This window comes from Thamnophis sirtalis, unplaced genomic scaffold, assembly GCF_051295495.1.
Source record: "Thamnophis sirtalis isolate CommonGarterSnake01/CBP01778 unplaced genomic scaffold, rThaSir2_p1.2 scaffold_9, whole genome shotgun sequence".
Lineage (NCBI taxonomy): Eukaryota > Metazoa > Chordata > Lepidosauria > Squamata > Natricidae > Thamnophis > Thamnophis sirtalis.
Genome location: NW_028261389.1, coordinates 27342528 through 27361547, shown reverse-complemented (window position 1 = coordinate 27361547; position 19020 = coordinate 27342528). Strand labels below are relative to the sequence as shown.

Genomic DNA, 19020 nt, shown 5'->3' with positions numbered 1-19020 from the left:
CAGGTTCTCATGTACTGTATCTGTTCCTTACACTGATTTTACATTCTGATGTTTTGTTTTCAAATCAGTTCTTGCTGGCTCCTTCTCCTTTAATTTTCTAATTTTAACCCATATATTTGACTTCAATAATTCATGGTCTTATTTCAGAATTGCATGAAGAAGCATTGTGGCTGACCAAATTGCACTCCTCTGCCTTTTGGTTTCTGTAATGTAGCCCTTATGATCCTAATGACTGTTTTTAAAGTATGTATTTCTTTTGTTGGAAGAAGGTATTAACAATAAACAAAGATTCCCCCTCCCCCCCTAAAAGTCTCCTAACCTATTTCTCGTATTGTCGTGCTCATCCAATCTAAATCTTGCTGCAGTTCCTCCATATCTCCAATTTTCTCATTCCGAGTATACATCAGTATTACTGCACCCTTTTGATTTGTTGTATTGCTTCTTGCAATTTGTATGGAATTGTCAGCTTTCTCTTCAGTCCAAACATTGGACTGAATACATAGTCCTTTTGGTCCATTGTCATATTCTTATTAAGATTACTCAATATAGGATCTCCAGTTACTGCTTGAAGTCCTATTTAAGTTTTATTTGATCCCCTGCACTCACCCTCCTTAAGAGTATGTAATTTGGAAATTGACTCTCCTAATATCTGTAAACATCATCTAGAAAAATGTGAGAGGGTTCTCGTCCAAGATCTACATCATCCAACCAAATAAATCTACCTTGCATGTAGGTCCATTTTTTTAAAATAAATGAACCCAGAATTTCAAAGTAGACATCAGGCAGATTGTCAAAATTTGCTTGAAGTTTGAAGTTTGAAGTTGATCAATGATCTCTGGCGAGCCAGGGATAGGGGTCACTCCTCTATCCTAGTGCTTCTTGACCTCTCAGCGGCCTTCGATACAATCGACCATGGTATCCTGCAACGGTTGCGAAAGGTGGGAGTGGGAGGCACCATCCTATGGTGGGTCTCCTCCTACCTCTCGGACAGGTCGCAGTCGGTGTTGGTTGGAGGGCAGAGATCGACCCCTAGGCCCCTCAACTATGGGGTGCCGCAGGGCTCAGTCTTGTCCCCTCTCCTATTTAACATCTACATTAAGCCGTTGGATGAGATCATTCGCCGGCACGGGATTAAATACCACCAATACGCGGACGATACTCAACTGTATCTGTCTGCCCCGTGCCAGCTCAGCGAAGCAGTATAAGTGATGTGCCAGTGCCTGGAGGCTGTCAGGGTCTGGATGGGAGCGAACAAGCTTGCACTCAATCCTGACAAGACCGAGTGACTATTGATGCTCCCTCCCAAGGATGGTCCAGTTATTCCATCTCTCAGGCTGGGGGGGGGGGGTGAAGTTATACGCCCCTCAGAGAGGGCTCACAATTTAGGAGTCCTCCTGGATCCACAGCTGACGTTAGAACATCATTTGTCGGTTGTGACCAGGGGGGCCTTTGCCCAGGTTTGCCTGGTGCACCAATTGCGACCCTATCTGGACTGGGAGGCCCTTTGGATGGTCACTCACGCCCTCGTCACCTCAAGACTGGATTACTGTAACGCGCTCTACATGGGGCTGCCCCTGAAGAGTATTCGAAGACTGCAGCTGGTCCAGAATGCAGCCGCGCGAGCGATAATGGGTGTACCTAGATACACCCATGTTACACCTATCCTCCGCGAGCTGCACTGGCTTCCCATTGGTCTCCGGACACGCTTCAAGGTGCTAGTTGTTACTTTTAAAGCCCTACATGGTTTAGGACCTGGCTACCTGAGAGACCGCCTCCTGCCATTTACCTCCCAAAGACCGATTAGATCACACAGATTGGGCCTCCTCCGGGTACTAAGAGCCAAGGTGGCGCAGTGGTTAAAAAGCAGCACTGCAGGCTACTGCTAGATCAGCAGGTCAGCGGTTCAAATCTCACCGGCTCAGGGTTGACTCAGCCTTCCATCCTTCCGAGGTGGGTAAAATGAGGACCCAGATTGTTGGGGGCAATATGCTGACTCTCTGTAAACCGCTTAGAGAGGCCTGATAGGCCTATGAAGCGGTATATAAGTCTACTGCTATTGCTATTGCTATTACTATCGGCAGGTCAATGTCTGCTAGCGACCCCCCGGGGGAGGGCCTTCTCTGTTGCTGCCCCAGCCCTATGGATCTCCCTGTAGATATCCGGATCCTCACTACTCTTCCGGCCTTCCGTAAAGCCACTAACACCTGGCTGTTCCAGCAGTCCTGGGGCTGTTGATCAGCATCCAGCCCCATTTTAAGTGTATGTATGTTGTGTAATTTTAAAATGATTATGTTTCTATTTTTAATTTTTTAATTTTTAATTCCCTTGTTGTCTATAAGCCCCCCAGAGTCCCCTGGGAGTGGGCGGCATACAAATACCAATAAACTTCAAACTTCAGATTGTCAAAATTTGCTTGAGTAGAATATGTATTCAGAGCCTTCAAAAGCATTTTTGTATCCTTCCAGAAGCCTAACACAGGGTGCAAATCTAGGTTAACTGTCACAGTCAAGATGAACTTGACTGGGAGACAGGTATCAAACTAGCATACAAAGCACAGAGCAAAACTTCTCCTCAATGAACAGTGGTGCATCCTACTAGGAACCTTGGCTACCTCTGATACTTAACATCTCCTGAGGGACAATTGTACTGTTGCCATGTGCATCTCCATCAGGCATTACAGCTTTCACTTATGTTTAGCTAAATTGTCTTTTAGTAGGAAGATTCTACAGAATTTGTCCTCAACAAAAATTAGCAAGTCCTGCTTGTTAAAATATCACATATATAGAACTAGGTCTGATATATTCCACTCATAGATGAGCTTGCTCTGTTGTACAAAAAATGATTATACAGCAAGCCCAATACATCCTTACCCTATAACTGAAATAGAGACTTCTAAGCTGGCACCCAAATTTATCTATCTTTATGGAGTTTTCTTATCAACAACAATATGGAAGTGGCTTGGCATTGTCTTCTAAGCTTAATTTTAAGCTAACTTCTCATAAGTGGATTGGCTTTCCTCGTACTTCCATATCCGCCTTCCCTTATCCACATTGTGAATTATTCTTAGCTTTACTTCTCCCATTTTGACTTTAAAATTGATGATCCTATCAGAAGCTTATGCTTCCATCAGCATCACTCTCAGAATCATTCAAGCTACTCCTACCCCATCTGGGTGCTGATTCTCTCTAAGATATAGCCAGATGTATACAGTTCTGTAAAAATAAACCTGGTTTTTTTAAAAAAAAATCTAAAGAGTTGAGTTGCAGGGGATCCAATTAAGGTTATGTTCTTCTTGGTTGACATTGTTTTACAGTCTCAAATTGGGCAACATGCTGACAGATTATCAAACTGAAAGCTTTATCTATCTGTTAAGCTGTTGTTAGCTCTTAACTTCCTAATAAAGAACATTATAGTAAGAGCACATGGTGGATTTAATCTTTTAATACTTTCAGGGTTTGTTTTTTTTTGTAGTGAGCTGGCTAATGGTACTTTTAAAAAAAAGATACTTCCTGTAGGAGTACTGTGATTTTGATTTCATAAACCTGAAACTGAATTCAAAGAATAAGGATCTTTAGCATCATGCAGTTTTATCTGTAAAAAACAACTTCATGAATTAGGAATTTTAAAAAACATGAGAGCAAGTAAAATGACGTGACTGACATTCAGAAACAGAGCACAGTCATAAAATGATAAAAAGACAGTTTATCACCTCATATAGTCCAATGTTTGAGGCTAGTATCACAAGCCAAATATAGTAATAGCAGAACAATGTGTCATTGGTTGGTATAATAAGTTCTTTGAAATAATATGCAGAACAGTAATATCAATTCCAGGAACATGGTTTAAGTTTTTTTGGCATAGGAATACGTGAGACCTGTTGCTCAACAGTGAAAGAGGCAAATCCTGGAAATAAAACTGGATCTTTTCTATGGCAGTGCTAAGCTGGATAGATAGATAGATAGATAGATAGATAGATAGATAGATAGATAGATAGATAGATAGATAGATAGATAGATAGATAGATAGATAGATAGATAGATAGATAGATGATAGATAGATGAGAGAGAGAGAGAGAGGTTTTTTATTTAATAAAATGAGAGGATGAATAATATGAGCCTTGACCTTAATTACCAGCTGCTGCCAAGCCTCCCTTTCTTCTTCCATATTAGGAGATAACTTCAATATACTTCATAAAACAGCACTGTTTCTCATCAGCTAATAGGGCTGCAATATGAAGAAGAGCTTCATATGTCATTTACAAAATGTGTTAGAGAATTGCCTATTTGTTGCCCAACTTACATATTTGAAATAAATTGGAAGTCAGTTTGCTACATGCCCATGAAGATATGGATGGATGGAGAACGGACACACATTTCACTGATAAATGGGTAAATATCCCCAAGGAATCACAGAAGGTAAAGTTTGGAAAGGTTATTGGAGAATATCTAATCTAGTATCCTGCCCATGTAGGAAGACAAAACTGTAATATCCCTGACAGATGGCCACCCTGGCCACAGTTAAGGTGCGCCTACCACTCAAGACACACTGTTTTATTATTGAACAGCTTTAGGTTTATTTTTTCTTATGCTTATCTTAGATATCACTCCTTGTCATTTAAACCCATCGTTTATTTTTTTCTGAACAATTCAGACCAATTCTCCTTCATCTTGTACACATCTATCTGCCTGTCATACACTCCAATCTTCTCTTCTCCAGGCTAAACGTCCAACATTTTCAACTGTTTCTCATAGCTTTTCTTGCCAGCCTCTTTATTTACCTGGTTGTTGTCCTCTAGTCATGATCTTGTCTATTTATCTATCAGATTTATATCCCACCTTTTGGGAGCAGCTCAAAGTGGTATATATAGTGTTCGCTGTGTACTTTTCCTTGCAACAGCAAACTTGTGAGGTAGATTTGGCTGAAAGAAGATGGCTGACCCAAAGTCACCCAGTGACCTTTCATGGCTGACTAGAAACTGCCCCCACCAATTATAATCAAACATCTTAACCACTGTGTCCCACTCTGCTCAGTACCCTTCCTAAGATCCTGTATTCACAACCATACATAATATTCTAAGTGCAGACAAGAGGATACACAATAGGGACAAACATGTCTTGATCTGCTGATGTGGTAGAGTACTGCATTTGCTTTATTTTGCAACTGCATTTGTACTGTTGGCTCAGATTTAGCTTGTGATTCAACCAGATTCTTTTCACTTGTATTATTGTCCAATTTGGAAAAACAAAGCCTTAAGGTATATTCCTTGGCACTTTTCTCTAGCTTGATACAGAACCACTGACATATATTTGCTGGGCATGGTTGTTCAGCCTACTCTATTCTTTTAAGAATGTGCAGAAAATTACACATTGGTAGAGTAAATGTTGAATTATTACATCCTGATTTCCTTGGTAAAATTGAAAAATCATGAAAAGAAAATAACTTGTTTCAGCAATCAGCAATGCATTTTCCAAATCTGGGGAATAAGTTTAAATATTCCAAAAATAATTGCAAGAAAGAATGCTCTTAGCTTAAAATTTAACTTGGGATTCTGTGGGACATCAATGGCCATTTAAACAATTTAGAAAATTGGATGAATTGTCAGTAGTTTCTTTGATTATCCATTGAAGCCCTAAGCCATCCAGGCCTGAAGAACTAGGACTGCTAAAAGTGTTTGTCTCCTAGTAACAGTCACTGTGCCTGTATAATTTCTGCCCCCCCCCCCCCCCGGTAGTTAATTTGGTATAGACAAACATGTTTGGCAGAGAACTGAGTATGTTAACACTAATGTTTGCTGAAATGCAAGTTCCATTCTTAATGTTATTAGCAAAGCATTTTATTTTGGCCATAGCTGTCACATTTAATTCCAGTATTTAATAACCATTAAATATCTATAACTTCTTTTATTATAAGCATACATCATTTCTGGAGTGTATATTTGCTGCTAAGATAAGCCTGTCGGGGAAAACTTTTGGGAATCCCCAAAAATCCTTTAAAATGTTGGTCACATTCTCCATCACCGCATCAACAGTTTATTGATAATAATGAAAACAAAAACTTGTACAACCTCTGTTGATTGGAATCTTGGACTAAGCCAGAACTGTTGTTATAACCTTCTTTAATGTGTACAACAAAGCTATCTTGATCTCTAATGTGTTTAAAAGTTTTTTGCAAAATTGTTTGTGCAGTATAATTATTTTGGAGGTTCATGTAGCAGAAAATCAAACATATTAAACTACTTATTTTGTATCAGCATCAGCCAACATAGAACTGTTCATTCACATACAAAATTGAACAAAGCTTTATTCCCCCATGTGCCTTTTGTAATTCAGAAAGTTTCTGATGTTCTTCATGTGGATGATAAAGTTCCAGGCACATCTTAATTTGGTTGATACCTGAATAATGGGGAAAAAAGCAGTTGTGGGTTAGATAGCGTGACTCGTGAGGGGTTTCTGAATTCTAGGTAAGATATGCAGAAAATTACAATACAGTTTCAATTGTAATGTAATCACAATTTCTTTCTATAAACAAAACAAAATTTGGTACTAGGGAGTAAATAAATTCATTTATTGCAATTAACTACATTATGCAAATTGCAGTTTTATTTCTAAAAATTCTCACTAATTTTAGTAAATGAGTGAATAGTTTATTCAATAAATCTCCAGACCATTACAAGAATACTGAACTTAATTAAGCTTAAAGAATTGAATCAAAAATTTAGAACCCAACTTGTTTCCTATTTTTATTTACAGATTCCATCTGTTGTATAAGCACATCTTGTCTATGCATCAAAATTAGAGTTAATTTACAGAAAGTCCACCATATGAATCATAAGAGAGGGTTGAGGAGCATTGGTCTTCTCATAATTGTCCTCTACAATCTTTTGGATATTATTTTAGCTGATGTCTGGAACAGCTAAGCAAAATGCTCCAGGTTTCAGTTCTGCCAAATTGGGTCTGAACCAGAAGAATTTGGTAAATGTTTTGAGACACAGACAGTGCACATTCCTAGCCAGTGGAAATTTGGCTGTTCTCTTCCTTGACTTGAGATTGAGAAATGTCTATTCAATGTTTACATATAATGTCTAGCTGAGAGCTGCTGGTTCTTGCGTAAACAGCTTCAGTTCTAACAATAATTCACCTTAATCCGTGCAGGCAAACCTGATTTTTACTGTACATATTTGATTCCTTTTCAGTTATCATAATATGCCAGAGGGGACAGAATCCCTGCTTTCCAGTCTTAATTTGAGGTTGTATTTTATCTGAATTGAGCTATTGCTCTGATGCTAGAAATTCAAGATTAGCTATGGAAATTTTTCTATTCTCAACAGTTATCTATTACATGAATAATTTCTCCTTTAATAAACTTTCTACTCTGGCCTGTCTGTGACTAAAAAAATTTCAGTAAAGCTGATTTACATATATATTTCTGTAATTTAACATAGAGGATCTCAGGAGGACAAGATCTGGTCGTGGTTGTAATATTCTCTTACTGGTTTCCTGGGATTATGAGCTGTGCAGATGTCATGAAGACACCTGATCCAGACATGTCATTTTGCTTGAGCCAGCTGTATTCAGTATCCATCAGTTGGTCTGTTAATTTATCTTCCAAGAACAAAGAACAGCCAGAAAATAAATTGTATATATGTATTTTCATTATTTATTCTCAACCCAATATTGCAAATGAATTATATGAAAAACCTTGAAGCTCTTTTTATCTGTTAGCAGGATAACACTTTTTATCTGTTAGCAGGATAACACAGAGAGGGGGAGGGAGAGAGAGAGAAAGAGAGAGATTCCAAATTCTCTCCGCAAATATCGTTGGGGGATGGGCTGCAATTACGAATGTTAATAGCTGATCCATTTTAAGCCCATTTCCTCCCTCTTTTCATCTGGCCCACAGAGTCTTTATGCTTTTTCTACCTTACTTAGTACAAGATATTCCTTTAGTACAAAAAAAACCATGAGCCAAAGAAAACCCCAATGTTTTTGTTTTGTTTGGTATACTTTCAAGGAGAGATATATTTTCTGGTCACATTATTTCTCTTTGCCAGTGCAATAATATCCCAGGCCTAATAAATGCTATTTGTGTTGAATTATGTGAGGAAATTATGATGAATTATACAGGGAGCAGACTTAATATGCAAAATTTAATTGGGGATATATAGTGATATGTTATAAGGCAGCGATGGCGAACCTTTTTTGGCTTGCGTGCCATACGTGGGAGGAGTGCAGGGGGGTCATGCGCAGGTGTGCCACACCCATAATGCAATGTATGACCCCCCCGGTGTGCATGCGCACACTACAGGCGCAACCCCCCCCCCACATTTTTTGCATCCTTTTTTTGCCCTCCCCAGGCTCCAGAGGCTTTATAGGAGCCTGGGGAGGGCAAAAAAAAGCTGCCCCTGCCCCCCCCAGAAGGCCTCCAGAGGCTTCAGGGATGTTCAGGAGGCTACCCTGAAGCCTCCAGAGGGCAAAAGCAGACCCTACGAGGGTCATTTTGAGCACTCCGGAGGCTTCAGGGACCTTCAGGAGGCTTCCCTGAAGCTTCCGGAGCACTTAAAACAACCCTCCGAGCAAACTGGAAGTCCTTTTCCGAACTTCCGGTTTCCCCATGGGGCTGTTTTTTTGCGCTCCAGAGGCTTCAGGGAAGCTCATGAAGCCTCCGGGTGTGCGGGGAGGCACTTTTCGTCCTCCCCAGGCACCTATAAAGCCCCTGGAGCCTGTGGAGGGTGAAAAATGGCTTTAAAAAAGGGTGAACTCAGCTGGCCAGCGCGCACATTAGTAGTTAATTTTTTTTAAAAAATCCTAGCGTTTTCCACTGTTTTTTTTATCATTGTTTGACTAAATGTTCATTCCAGAACTGCAGCTTAAATGGAAAAAAATACTTCTTACTTTAAAACGTATACCCTAGATTACTGCAGAGAAAAATGTTCTGGGTAAAATTTAGAGTCATTTTCATTTTTAATAGATGCTTCCAATTTGTGATTTGTGACCAAATTTTTTCTTGTTAAATTCATGCTCTGAGGAAACTATTTTGCTGGTTTCTTTTTTAAACAGAAAATTGTTTCCAGTTTGATAGTATTATTTTAATTCAGGGTTTGTTTTTGTTTTTTGCTGACATAAATTTGATATAACAGATAATTGTTTCAGAAATGATACATGTATGGTTGGCATAACTTTTGCTTTGGAAAGAGCTTTTGTTATTTAGATTTCAGTAAGGAGACATGTCTTAACTGCTTTTCCAAATTTTATTCCCAGTACTTCACAGAACCAAAAAACCTGAGAAGTCTTATCATTTCAAGGGGAAAATATCATTTCTTTGCAGATTTATATATTATCTGGTAGACTACATGAAACAGAATATACATAAAAATCCTGAAAGATACATGTTTCATATTCAAATTTACAGTGATTTTTATTACAGTGACTTTATTTTTCATTGGTTGCAACCAATAAATGTCCTTTCTAAACTAGTTTTAAATTTCTGTGTAATATTACCCACAAAAGGTGGATAAGACTTTTTGCTAATAACTCTTTTTCAGTCATGAAGCCAGGTAAGTATAGTAGTTAGATGAAACAGACAACACGTAGAAAGTCAAATTCACTGCCTATTTGTTTTAGGGGGGGAAATTGTTATTTCACTCTCCTTTTCATTTCAAAAAGTGTTTAACACACCTAAAAATCCAAAAGCAATTTCAATAAATAATAATCCTTATACATCAGTAAAAACAAGAGAATTACAACAAGATAGCAGTCATGCACAATTTGCATTAATTTTGAGGAGTATCTATTGAATGAAGATCTGCCTGGCACCATAAAGATGCCTGTGGAAGAGGTCAAGAGGAGCAGACACATCCCTGGCAATTATTCGTATTACCCAAGTGAGACCTGTTATCCTGAACACCACCAGTTTTTACATTTTCCCAGTTCCCTCCCTTTGTCTGCTGCATTTGTGACCAAGAATGAGGATGATGGGCAGAATGTCCAAAGCCATCTGGAAGGCTGTATCAGCTTGCCAATTTTACCATCTGTTGCAAAGAGCTCACAATTTGGAAATTTGCATTAGCCATGCTTCAGAGTGTGAAAAAAAAGCATTTTGAGGAGAGAGACTCCTTGGACTACAAAAGTTAAATAACATCCATGGATTGTTTTGGGAAACTATTTACTAGTTGTTATCTGCCCAGATGATAGATGAGATGTCATGCATTCTGTCCTTCCCGATGGATAATTTTACCCTGGAGAATAGAGGGCTCTGACAGAGTTATAAAAATAAAACTGCCAAGCAATATGATGTCATTTAATCACAAGCCAGCCTCATTGATTCTCCCTTTAGGATGCAGTGCGCATTTGTTTGGAGATAATTTTGTCAGTGTTTTGAAGAGGGAAGTGGAAAGCGGCTGTAAATAGTATCTTTGTGATATGATCAGATGTACCTTTGTCAGGAAACTTTTACGTGTTTTGTATTTGAGGCTGATTGAAATTGATTCTTGGTTGAATGGAATTAGTTTATCCCAGCTGTTTGGTGTCTTGTTTTGCATTGCGTGGCTACAGATGGTAAGACAGCGTTAGTGTTATATTCATTACTTGATTGAAGCAAAGCCAAAAGCCACTCTTGCTGCGCTCAGCACACTGCCTTATGAATGTTGCTGCTGAAGGGTTTTTGTGAGTTCTGAAAAGCTCATGGACAAGTCCAAGGTCATGTCTAGAAGAGAGAAAGTAGAAGAAAAGAGCCTGGTGCTAACTGCAGTGTCTGGAGAATTTTCCCTCCTTCTTAGATATTTCTTAGTCCCTTATATTCAGTGTCCTTAAATTAAATCAAGGAAAAACATCAGTTTGCTGTTTCCGTGAACAGAATTCTTAAATGTTAGGACAAATATAAATATGTTGCTGTGTCAGATTATTTCAGCTGGATAGATATTAAAATAGAAATTGACTCAAAAAATAAATTTTCCATTTTGTATTTCCCCCTCCCCCTCTCCATGTGATAGTAGATTATACATAACAATCCCCGGCACGGGGAATCCTTCTAAGCAATGTTGTGATGTAGGTAAACCTTCAATTTACAAGCATAGCAGGGACTTTGAATTCTGTTCTCCGTACTTTAAGTCCACTATAAAGTACATCTCTTTTTAAATCATTCAATATTAATTATTTAAAATACATTTAACTGAAAACAGTTAATCATGTAAATTAATTGGAATGGCTAAACTACAACATTCTTGAATTAATATTAGAATATTAGAAGTAGGAATCATTTCATTGTGCTTTCTTTTGTTATAACTGCATTGAAGACTGATCTAGTTCTAAATGGACATTGCATTGGCATCCTTCAGTCTCAAAAGACTATGGTATTGTGCTCTGGAAAGAGGTAAAGCTGGAGTGTCCTTTCCAGAGCATGAGGTCTGGGTAGATTAATATGGAGGATAGACTGTTACCCAAGCAGCAGATTCCCCCCCCCCACGTCACTGAAATAGTCCAATGGACTGGCAGACCCGATACAATAGGTTCCAGCTGCGTCGCAGGAGTTACCAGAACGTGGTTGTACATAGTCACGAACTGCTTCCGGGACTCCGGGTCCGGATTTTGCCTCGAGGTTGACTCCCGAAGCCTTTTCCAGTAGTGGATATAGCTACAAGGCAGTGGAGGTTTGTAATCAGAGTTTCCCTTCTCCTAGAAGATGGTTCTGCCGCTTTATCTGCTGTTGGCATAGAGCCCTCTTCATTGACCGTCTTCTTTGGTAACCCTGGAAAGGGGCCCTCACGAAGTGCTACCAGCTGGGCTAGCTGGACCAAGGTTTTTTAAGGAAGTGTAACTCCTCCATCACTCACCCTTTGTCCTGGCTTGTGACAGGCAGAACCTGGCTTCCTAAACATTGGGCCCAGTTTGGCGGGCTTTAAGTGGACATATTTTTCAGATATTACCAAAACTAGATTTATTAATCCTGTTGATTTCTGGGTCATAACAGGATTTGCGTACATTTAGAAATTATTGAAATAATGATTAAATTAAGTTTTTGGTTCCTTAGCTCTTTAGACCTGCCTTCCTAAACTGAGTCTCTCTAGGTTTTGGAGGTTTTTTAGGCACCACTGGCATCAGATAAGGAAATATATTTTCTCTCAGCAAGACACATCAGTCCCAGTGTAAAACATAATGTGTAAATATATGTAAGATAAGGTAAGATATCTATGCATATGCACAAATATCTTGAGAGCCAATCTAGTGATTAAGGTACCAGGCTAGAAAGCAGGAGACCATGAGTTTAAGTCCTGCCTTAGCCATAAACATCAACTGGGTGCCTTTAGGCCAGGGGTGTCAAACTCATGTTGTCTCGGTGGCATCACGTGACATATCGTGACTCCTGCCCTTTGCTAAACTGGGTGTGGACATGTCTACCATGTGACACATCTGGCCCGTGAGCCACGAGTTTGACAGCCATGCTTTAAGCCAGTCACTCTTTTCTCAGCCAAGCCCACCTGACATTGATTGTTGTTCTTGGGAAATAGGAGGAGAAAAATGTGTTGGATACGTTCACCACCTTGAGTTATTTGCAAAATAATAAAGGCAGAATACAAATAAATGAATACAAATAAATACATAATTGAATAAAAATAAGGAACTAAAACACAGTAAAATTATTTAAGTAATTGTTAAACTCTTCTGCTAACATAGTTCTCACAATGATTAATATAAGTTTCATTAGAACCATCATTTGTAATTAAGGCTGTAGACCAGGGGTCCATCAAACTCAAGGCCTGCAAGCCACATCTGGCCCGCGGGGTGCCTAGATCTGGCCTGTGGGGCTGTCCTGAAAACAGTAAAGGGCTGGCTTAATTGTGACCTTCCCAAGCTTCGTTTTCAGTGACAGAGGGTTGCAGGAGGCCATTGCAGCTGAAAATGGAGCTCAATGAGAGCCATGTGCAGCCCTCCTGAACTCTGTTTTTGCTGGCAAAGGGTTGCAGGAGGTAGTTGCAGACAAAAATGGAGATCAGAAGCCAATTTTCCCTGGCACAGCCCTCGGGTCACCACAGGCACTGCCAACATGAATGCCCACCCTGGTCACGGCCATCCTCCCCCCCCCCCCCCGAGGTCAAACACAACCCTGATATGGCCCTCAATGAAATTGAATTTTGACATCCCTGCAGTAGACTAATGAGTTGATATTGCTGACCAAATAACAATTGCATCTAACAGTCTCTTTAAGTGTGTGTGTGTATGGGGGGGATTTTCATTTTGGTGAAGCAACAACAAATAGAAAAAGTCAGGAGGCAGTGCATCTTGTTGATTTCTTTTTTCTATTGATATAGATAAAATATAGAAGAGAAGCAAAGTTAGGATACCAGAGTGTACTGGGAATTGATAGGCTTGTCCCCAGCGAAGTTAATTTAAGTACTTGAAATCTACTATATTTGGTTTGGTGCTTGATCTTGTTTGCTTATTGGACTCTGACATTAGTGACACCCCAATTCCAAATGTAGTAGCATTTTTCCTGCTGAAATACAGATCTATAATTAGGGTGATTTCTACCACCCTTCTGCTTCCTGAGTTGTGTAGGTGGGGGAATAATGGAAAGAATCAAATAGATTTTGCGGTGATGACATAACAGTTGTTTTGGGAATCATATATTGGAAATAATGGGGGATGAGTAGGTATTTGGTGTGAGTTCACAGATTGCTTCCCAGTCCATAAAATTGCAATACAGCACTTGTGTATGACAGCATTGGGTTAAAGAGATATTTAATTATATGTGATTATAATTGTACATTATGACAGAAGTTATTTATGAAACAGTGACAGGATCTCATTGCTATCATACATGTAGGCAAACCAAATTGTCTCAACTTTAGCCTCATTTTTAATTTACAAATAACCTACACCATATAGGGTGGCTTGAAGTATTGCAACAAGATAAGGCCAATGTTATCTTTTAAATATACTAAAATGCCATGTAATAACTATTAACAATTGAAAACTTTTAGCACTGGAATATTAAAAGCTAAAAGATAATGTAAGCATGCCAGTAGGCTTTTAAATTTAAGCAATCAGGACAAGGTTAATTTCACAATAAGCCAATTTATTTAAACTGGTAGAAACTGAATATATTATTTCAAGAAAAAGGTGTGGACTTCAATTTACTAATTTACATGAACTGCATTGAGAGTCCGATATTGCCTTATGGAAGTTTTCTTACTATTTGTCATCTCTATCTTTCACATCAACAAAAGATTGCTGTTTATTTGAACTGTTTTTATGAAAATTTACTCAGTTGCTAAATTGATTTAGATACTTTAATGTGCAAAACATGAATTAAATAATTAGTTAATCATGGCTGATTTTTGTGATTGCAGCAGACAGAAGGAGGGGCACAGACAGATGGCCAGCAGTCGCAGACACAAAGCAGTGAGAATGCTGAGAGCAAGTCTACCCCAAAACGGCTCCATGTGTCCAACATTCCCTTCCGTTTTCGGGATCCTGACCTCCGGCAGATGTTTGGGGTATGTTAGCAGTATCCACAGCCAGAAATCTAATATTGATTGATTTATATCCCCATTTATTAATTTTACAAATCTCAAGGTGGTGAACTTATCCAACACACCTGCCTCCTCCTCTTCTCCCCCACAACAGCAAACCTGGGTTGAGCTGAGAGAGAGAGACTGGGCCAAAGTCACCCAGTTGACTTTCATGGCTAAGGCAGGATTTGAACTCCTGCTCTCCTGCTTTCTAGTCTGGTGCCTTAACTATTAGACCAGGCATGTCAAACACGCGGCAGGCCCCGCCCACCTCAGCCCCCAAAGGCAAAAACCATCCTGATACGTCACAATATGGCTCGCAATGCAATCAAGTTTGACACCTCTGCACTAGACCAAACTTCCAAACCTTCAAATAACCCTGTGTCCAATGCTTCTGGATGGTGGTCTTAGGACTGCAGATGTTTTCCCACACTAGCAATGAAATGCACTTATATTCAATTGTATTCCACCAATGAATAAAGGTTTCCTTGTACACATTTCATTCATCTCCAAGCTGTGGCTCTAGGTGCTAATGTATGAGTGGGAATTAATTATTCCTTAATGGTACAGGTACTCCTCAACTTACAACTGTTCACTTAGTGACCATTCAAAGTTACAACAGCACTGAAAAAGTGACTTATGACCATTCTTTACATTTCTAATCATTGTAGCATCCCCATGGTCATGTGATTTATATTCAGGTGCTTGACAACTGACTCACGTTAATGATGGTTACAGTGTCCTGGGGTCATGTGATCCCCTTTTGCGACCTTCTGTCCAGCAAAGTCAATGGGCAAGCCAGATTCACTTAACAACCGTATTACTAATTTAACAACTGCAGCGATTCACTTAACAAATTTGTCAAGAAAAGTCATAAAATGGGGCAAAACTCACTTAACAAATTCCTTACTTTGCAACACAAATTTTGGCCTCAATTCTGGTTGCAAGTCAAGGACTACCTGTATTTATTTTCTGAAAATTGTCTTGGTCTTTAAGATGTTCTTAATGCTAGTAAGAAGACTGCTAGTGTGTTTTATTTTTCCATCAGACAGGGCTGGATTCACACTTTAAACATGCTTCAACTCTGTCTGTTTTAAGCTGCCTTTTTTGATCATTAGCTAAAGCGAATTGATAGAGAATGATTTTTGAGAAACAGTAAGTGCATTAAAGAACTGTGTGAAAAAGATTTGCTTGAGTTATATCTTATACTTTGATTTTCATAGCTTTTAAATAAATCTAAATAAAGGTTATTGGCAAAACAGAGAGGGTAGCAGTATGATGGGCACAAAATAAATAAAATTATCAATAACAGTCACTTTTTATTTGTTGTCCTTACTGTTTAATAATTTTATTCATTTTCTTAATTTCATTACTATTCTACCATTTCCCAGGTGAAATTCATACAGTTTCTGTGGTTGTCCTATTTCCCTCTAGCACATTTTGTTATCTTTGCAGCTGTCCTCTGTAGATTATTCACCTGTTTTCTGAGTGTATAGTTACGTGAATCTGAATTTTGCCAGTCCTAGTCCAATACCCACTGGTGTACCACACTGCCTCTCATTCAAAAATAGAAGAAAATAAGATGCGAAAATGATTGGTTCTTGATCCTGGAGCATTATTTAGTGACTCCATAGTGAGTAACCATATTTCTGCATTAAAGAAAATGACACGCAGGCTTGATGAAACTCAGCACAGTTGAGTCAGAGCAAAAAATCTGTCTTGCTATTGAGTTTAATAAACAAAGCACAATGACTTAGCAATCTGGTTTTAGTCCATTTAATTTAATATTTGGGTGTGTATTGTTAGTCACCCACTAATGCTGAGGAGACATTGACCAGAAAATATTGTGTTTGCCTCTGCCAAGAATAATAGAAAAGTAATATATTTAACTGCTGTGTTTTTTTAGTCCCATGACATGCTCTTCTCTATTGCCCCATGGCTAGGAGTTTACAATCTGGCAGCTGGAGCTTCTGGGATGGATATATCTACAGCTATCAGTTGCAGCCAGATCTATAACAAGGATCCTAATCCATCCCATTCCCTCTTGTTTAGACCATCAGGGATATAGAATAGTAGATGTTTGCAGTATTGCAGCTTATTTTCGAAGTATTCGACTTGGTTTGTGGCCATTGACTAAACGTTTGTGTAAAATCAAATAACAACAGTGTAATAAACTAAAATGTTAAAAAGATAGGCACACTTTTTCACAACATAATTGTACCCAGAGTTTCCTTACAGTGATCATGACTAAATAGTATTTTGCTGCCATTTTTAAAAAAACTTTAAGGAGTTATCAGCTAATAGATTAGCTGATAATACAAGATAGTCCTTCATTCATTCATTTAATGACCATACGAAGGTAAAGCAGCACTGGAAAAAATGACATAATTGTTTTTCACACGACCATTGCAACAAACCAGTGGCCATGTGATCGAAAATATGGACACTTGGCAACTGCCATGTATTTAGGATGATTGCACTGTCCCAGGGTCTTTTGCGACTTTCTGATAAGCAGAGTCAATGGAGAAGCCACATTCACTTAACAACCATGTTATTAACTTAACAACTACAGTGTTTCACTTAACCACAAGAAAGAAAGTTGTAAAATGGGGCAAAACTCACTTAACAACAGTCTTGCTTAGCAATAGAAATTTTGGGCTCAAGTGTGGTCATAGCAGGGGTGGGTTCCTGCCAGTTCTAACCTCTTCTATAGAAGAGGTTCTACAAATCTACCGTGCCATTTAGAACCGGTTCCAGCTCCCTCCCCCCGCCCATTTGCACATCATCACGATGAAGAAAGAGAGGAGGAATACTGGGAATTGAAGTCCACAAGTCAAGTTTGAACACCCCTGGTTTTTTTTTCTTAAAGGGTTAGGGGTGCAAGGGTCTTGTAACTTGACAACTTTAAGACTTGCACACTTCAATGCCAGAGTTCCTGAACCAACATTTTGGTTGCTAAGCAAGAGCGTTGTTAAGTGAGTTTCACCACATTTTACAAGTTGGCCATGCCCACCCAGTCACATGGCTGCAAGCCACTCCCACCCAGTCACATGGCCAGCAAGCCACTCCCACCCGGTCACATGGCCGTAAGCCATTCCCACCCAGTGACATGGCCATCAAGCCACTTCCACCCGGTCACATGGCCGCAAGCCATTCCCACCCAGTCACATGGCCTGCAAGCCACTCCCACAAAGCAGGCCACACCTACAGAAGAGGTTCTTAAAAATTTGAAACCCACCACTGGGTCATAGGTATTCTCTTCCGTGGTACAATTGGAGTGTTTTTCAAGGAATAGTGATGATAATTCTGAGTACTATGTATGTACAACTACAGAACATATGTTGATTCAACAACACCTTCTATGCAGGGACAAATTCAGTCCTAAAAGGCGAGTTTGCTGTAATTTCTTTCCAGAAGCACTGAGAGAGCAAGGCAATGAACTTGCGAGAATAAAATAAAAGCTCTTCTGTGAGGGACAGAGAGAATATTATATAAATATTTTGCTTTATTAAGTCATTCAGCAGCATCTGTAATATACATGTTTTACTTTTTGCCCTTAGTATTAACAAGTTGTTTTGGTTTTCTGCTTCTGATATCACCTGAAGAGCTACTGCCTGCCAGAATGGCTTTATTTTTTGGGCATTCATGCAAGACCATAAGCCATTTTAAGCCTTAAGATAGCCTAAAGGGTAGAACAAAGAAGCGAACAGTAATCTAGACCTTAATTCCTGCCAGTACAGAATTTTTGTACAGGGTAATTTCAGTTTGACACTATAATGTTTGGATAAAGTATTTACTCAGATACATATTAGCATTTTGTTTTGAACAAGAAAGCTTTCCTTTGGATGAATCACATGAAAGCAGCTTCTTTGTTGCTATATGACTACCATACAAAATAAAACACAAGTGAAAAATACTAATAATAATGTCTAAACATACTGGTATGTTTAGGAGCCTTTATCAACACACTGAATAAATGCTTTATTTTATTTAAAAGAACGAGTTATCTTATTTTTAAATTTTAAAAGTATACAGTATACAATAATTTATTATTCTGCATACAATGTTAGTCATAAGACATACCATACTATTCCTTCATCCTTTGAATTGTATAGGTTTCATTTTTTGTATTCCTTTCCAGTTTTTTGTCTTTCTTGCCAATTGTATTTTTGATATTTTTTAAAAATTGTTTTAATGTTTTTACATTGTACATCCTGCAAAGATATATTTAATATTAGGTTGAATAAAATATTATTTAACAGCATCTTTCAATTCTATGTTCCAATTCTATCAAATGGAAAGGATTTGATAGGTGGACATAAATGCCAAACCCAGCCCAAACATCTGACAACAACAGCAACAACAATAATAGCAGCAACAAAAATAATGCCTTATTTGATATCCTCAGTGAAAAATAATATTGGTGGTTTAAAAAAGTATGATGTATAGTTGTATCCTACAATGATTTCATGGAAAGTACAATGTTTGGAGTTCGACAATGAAGTAGACTAGAA

The 19020-nt window shown here is 38.7% G+C and overlaps 1 protein-coding gene across 10 annotated transcripts in view; it reads left to right on the top strand.

The window, feature by feature from the left end:
• RBFOX2 (RNA binding fox-1 homolog 2) overlaps positions 1-19020 on the top strand; it is a 197369-nt gene that overhangs the window by 137590 nt on the left and 40759 nt on the right. For all 10 annotated transcript variants that reach the window (XR_015697713.1, XM_087723134.1, XM_087723138.1 and 7 more), the window contains one exon: positions 14345-14491. Coding sequence is in view for 9 of the 10 variants with exons in the window: in XM_087723134.1 (XP_087579260.1) it covers positions 14345-14491 (147 nt within the window). In the remaining variant the exon portion in view is untranslated. The remainder of the gene's footprint in view (positions 1-14344; positions 14492-19020) is intronic.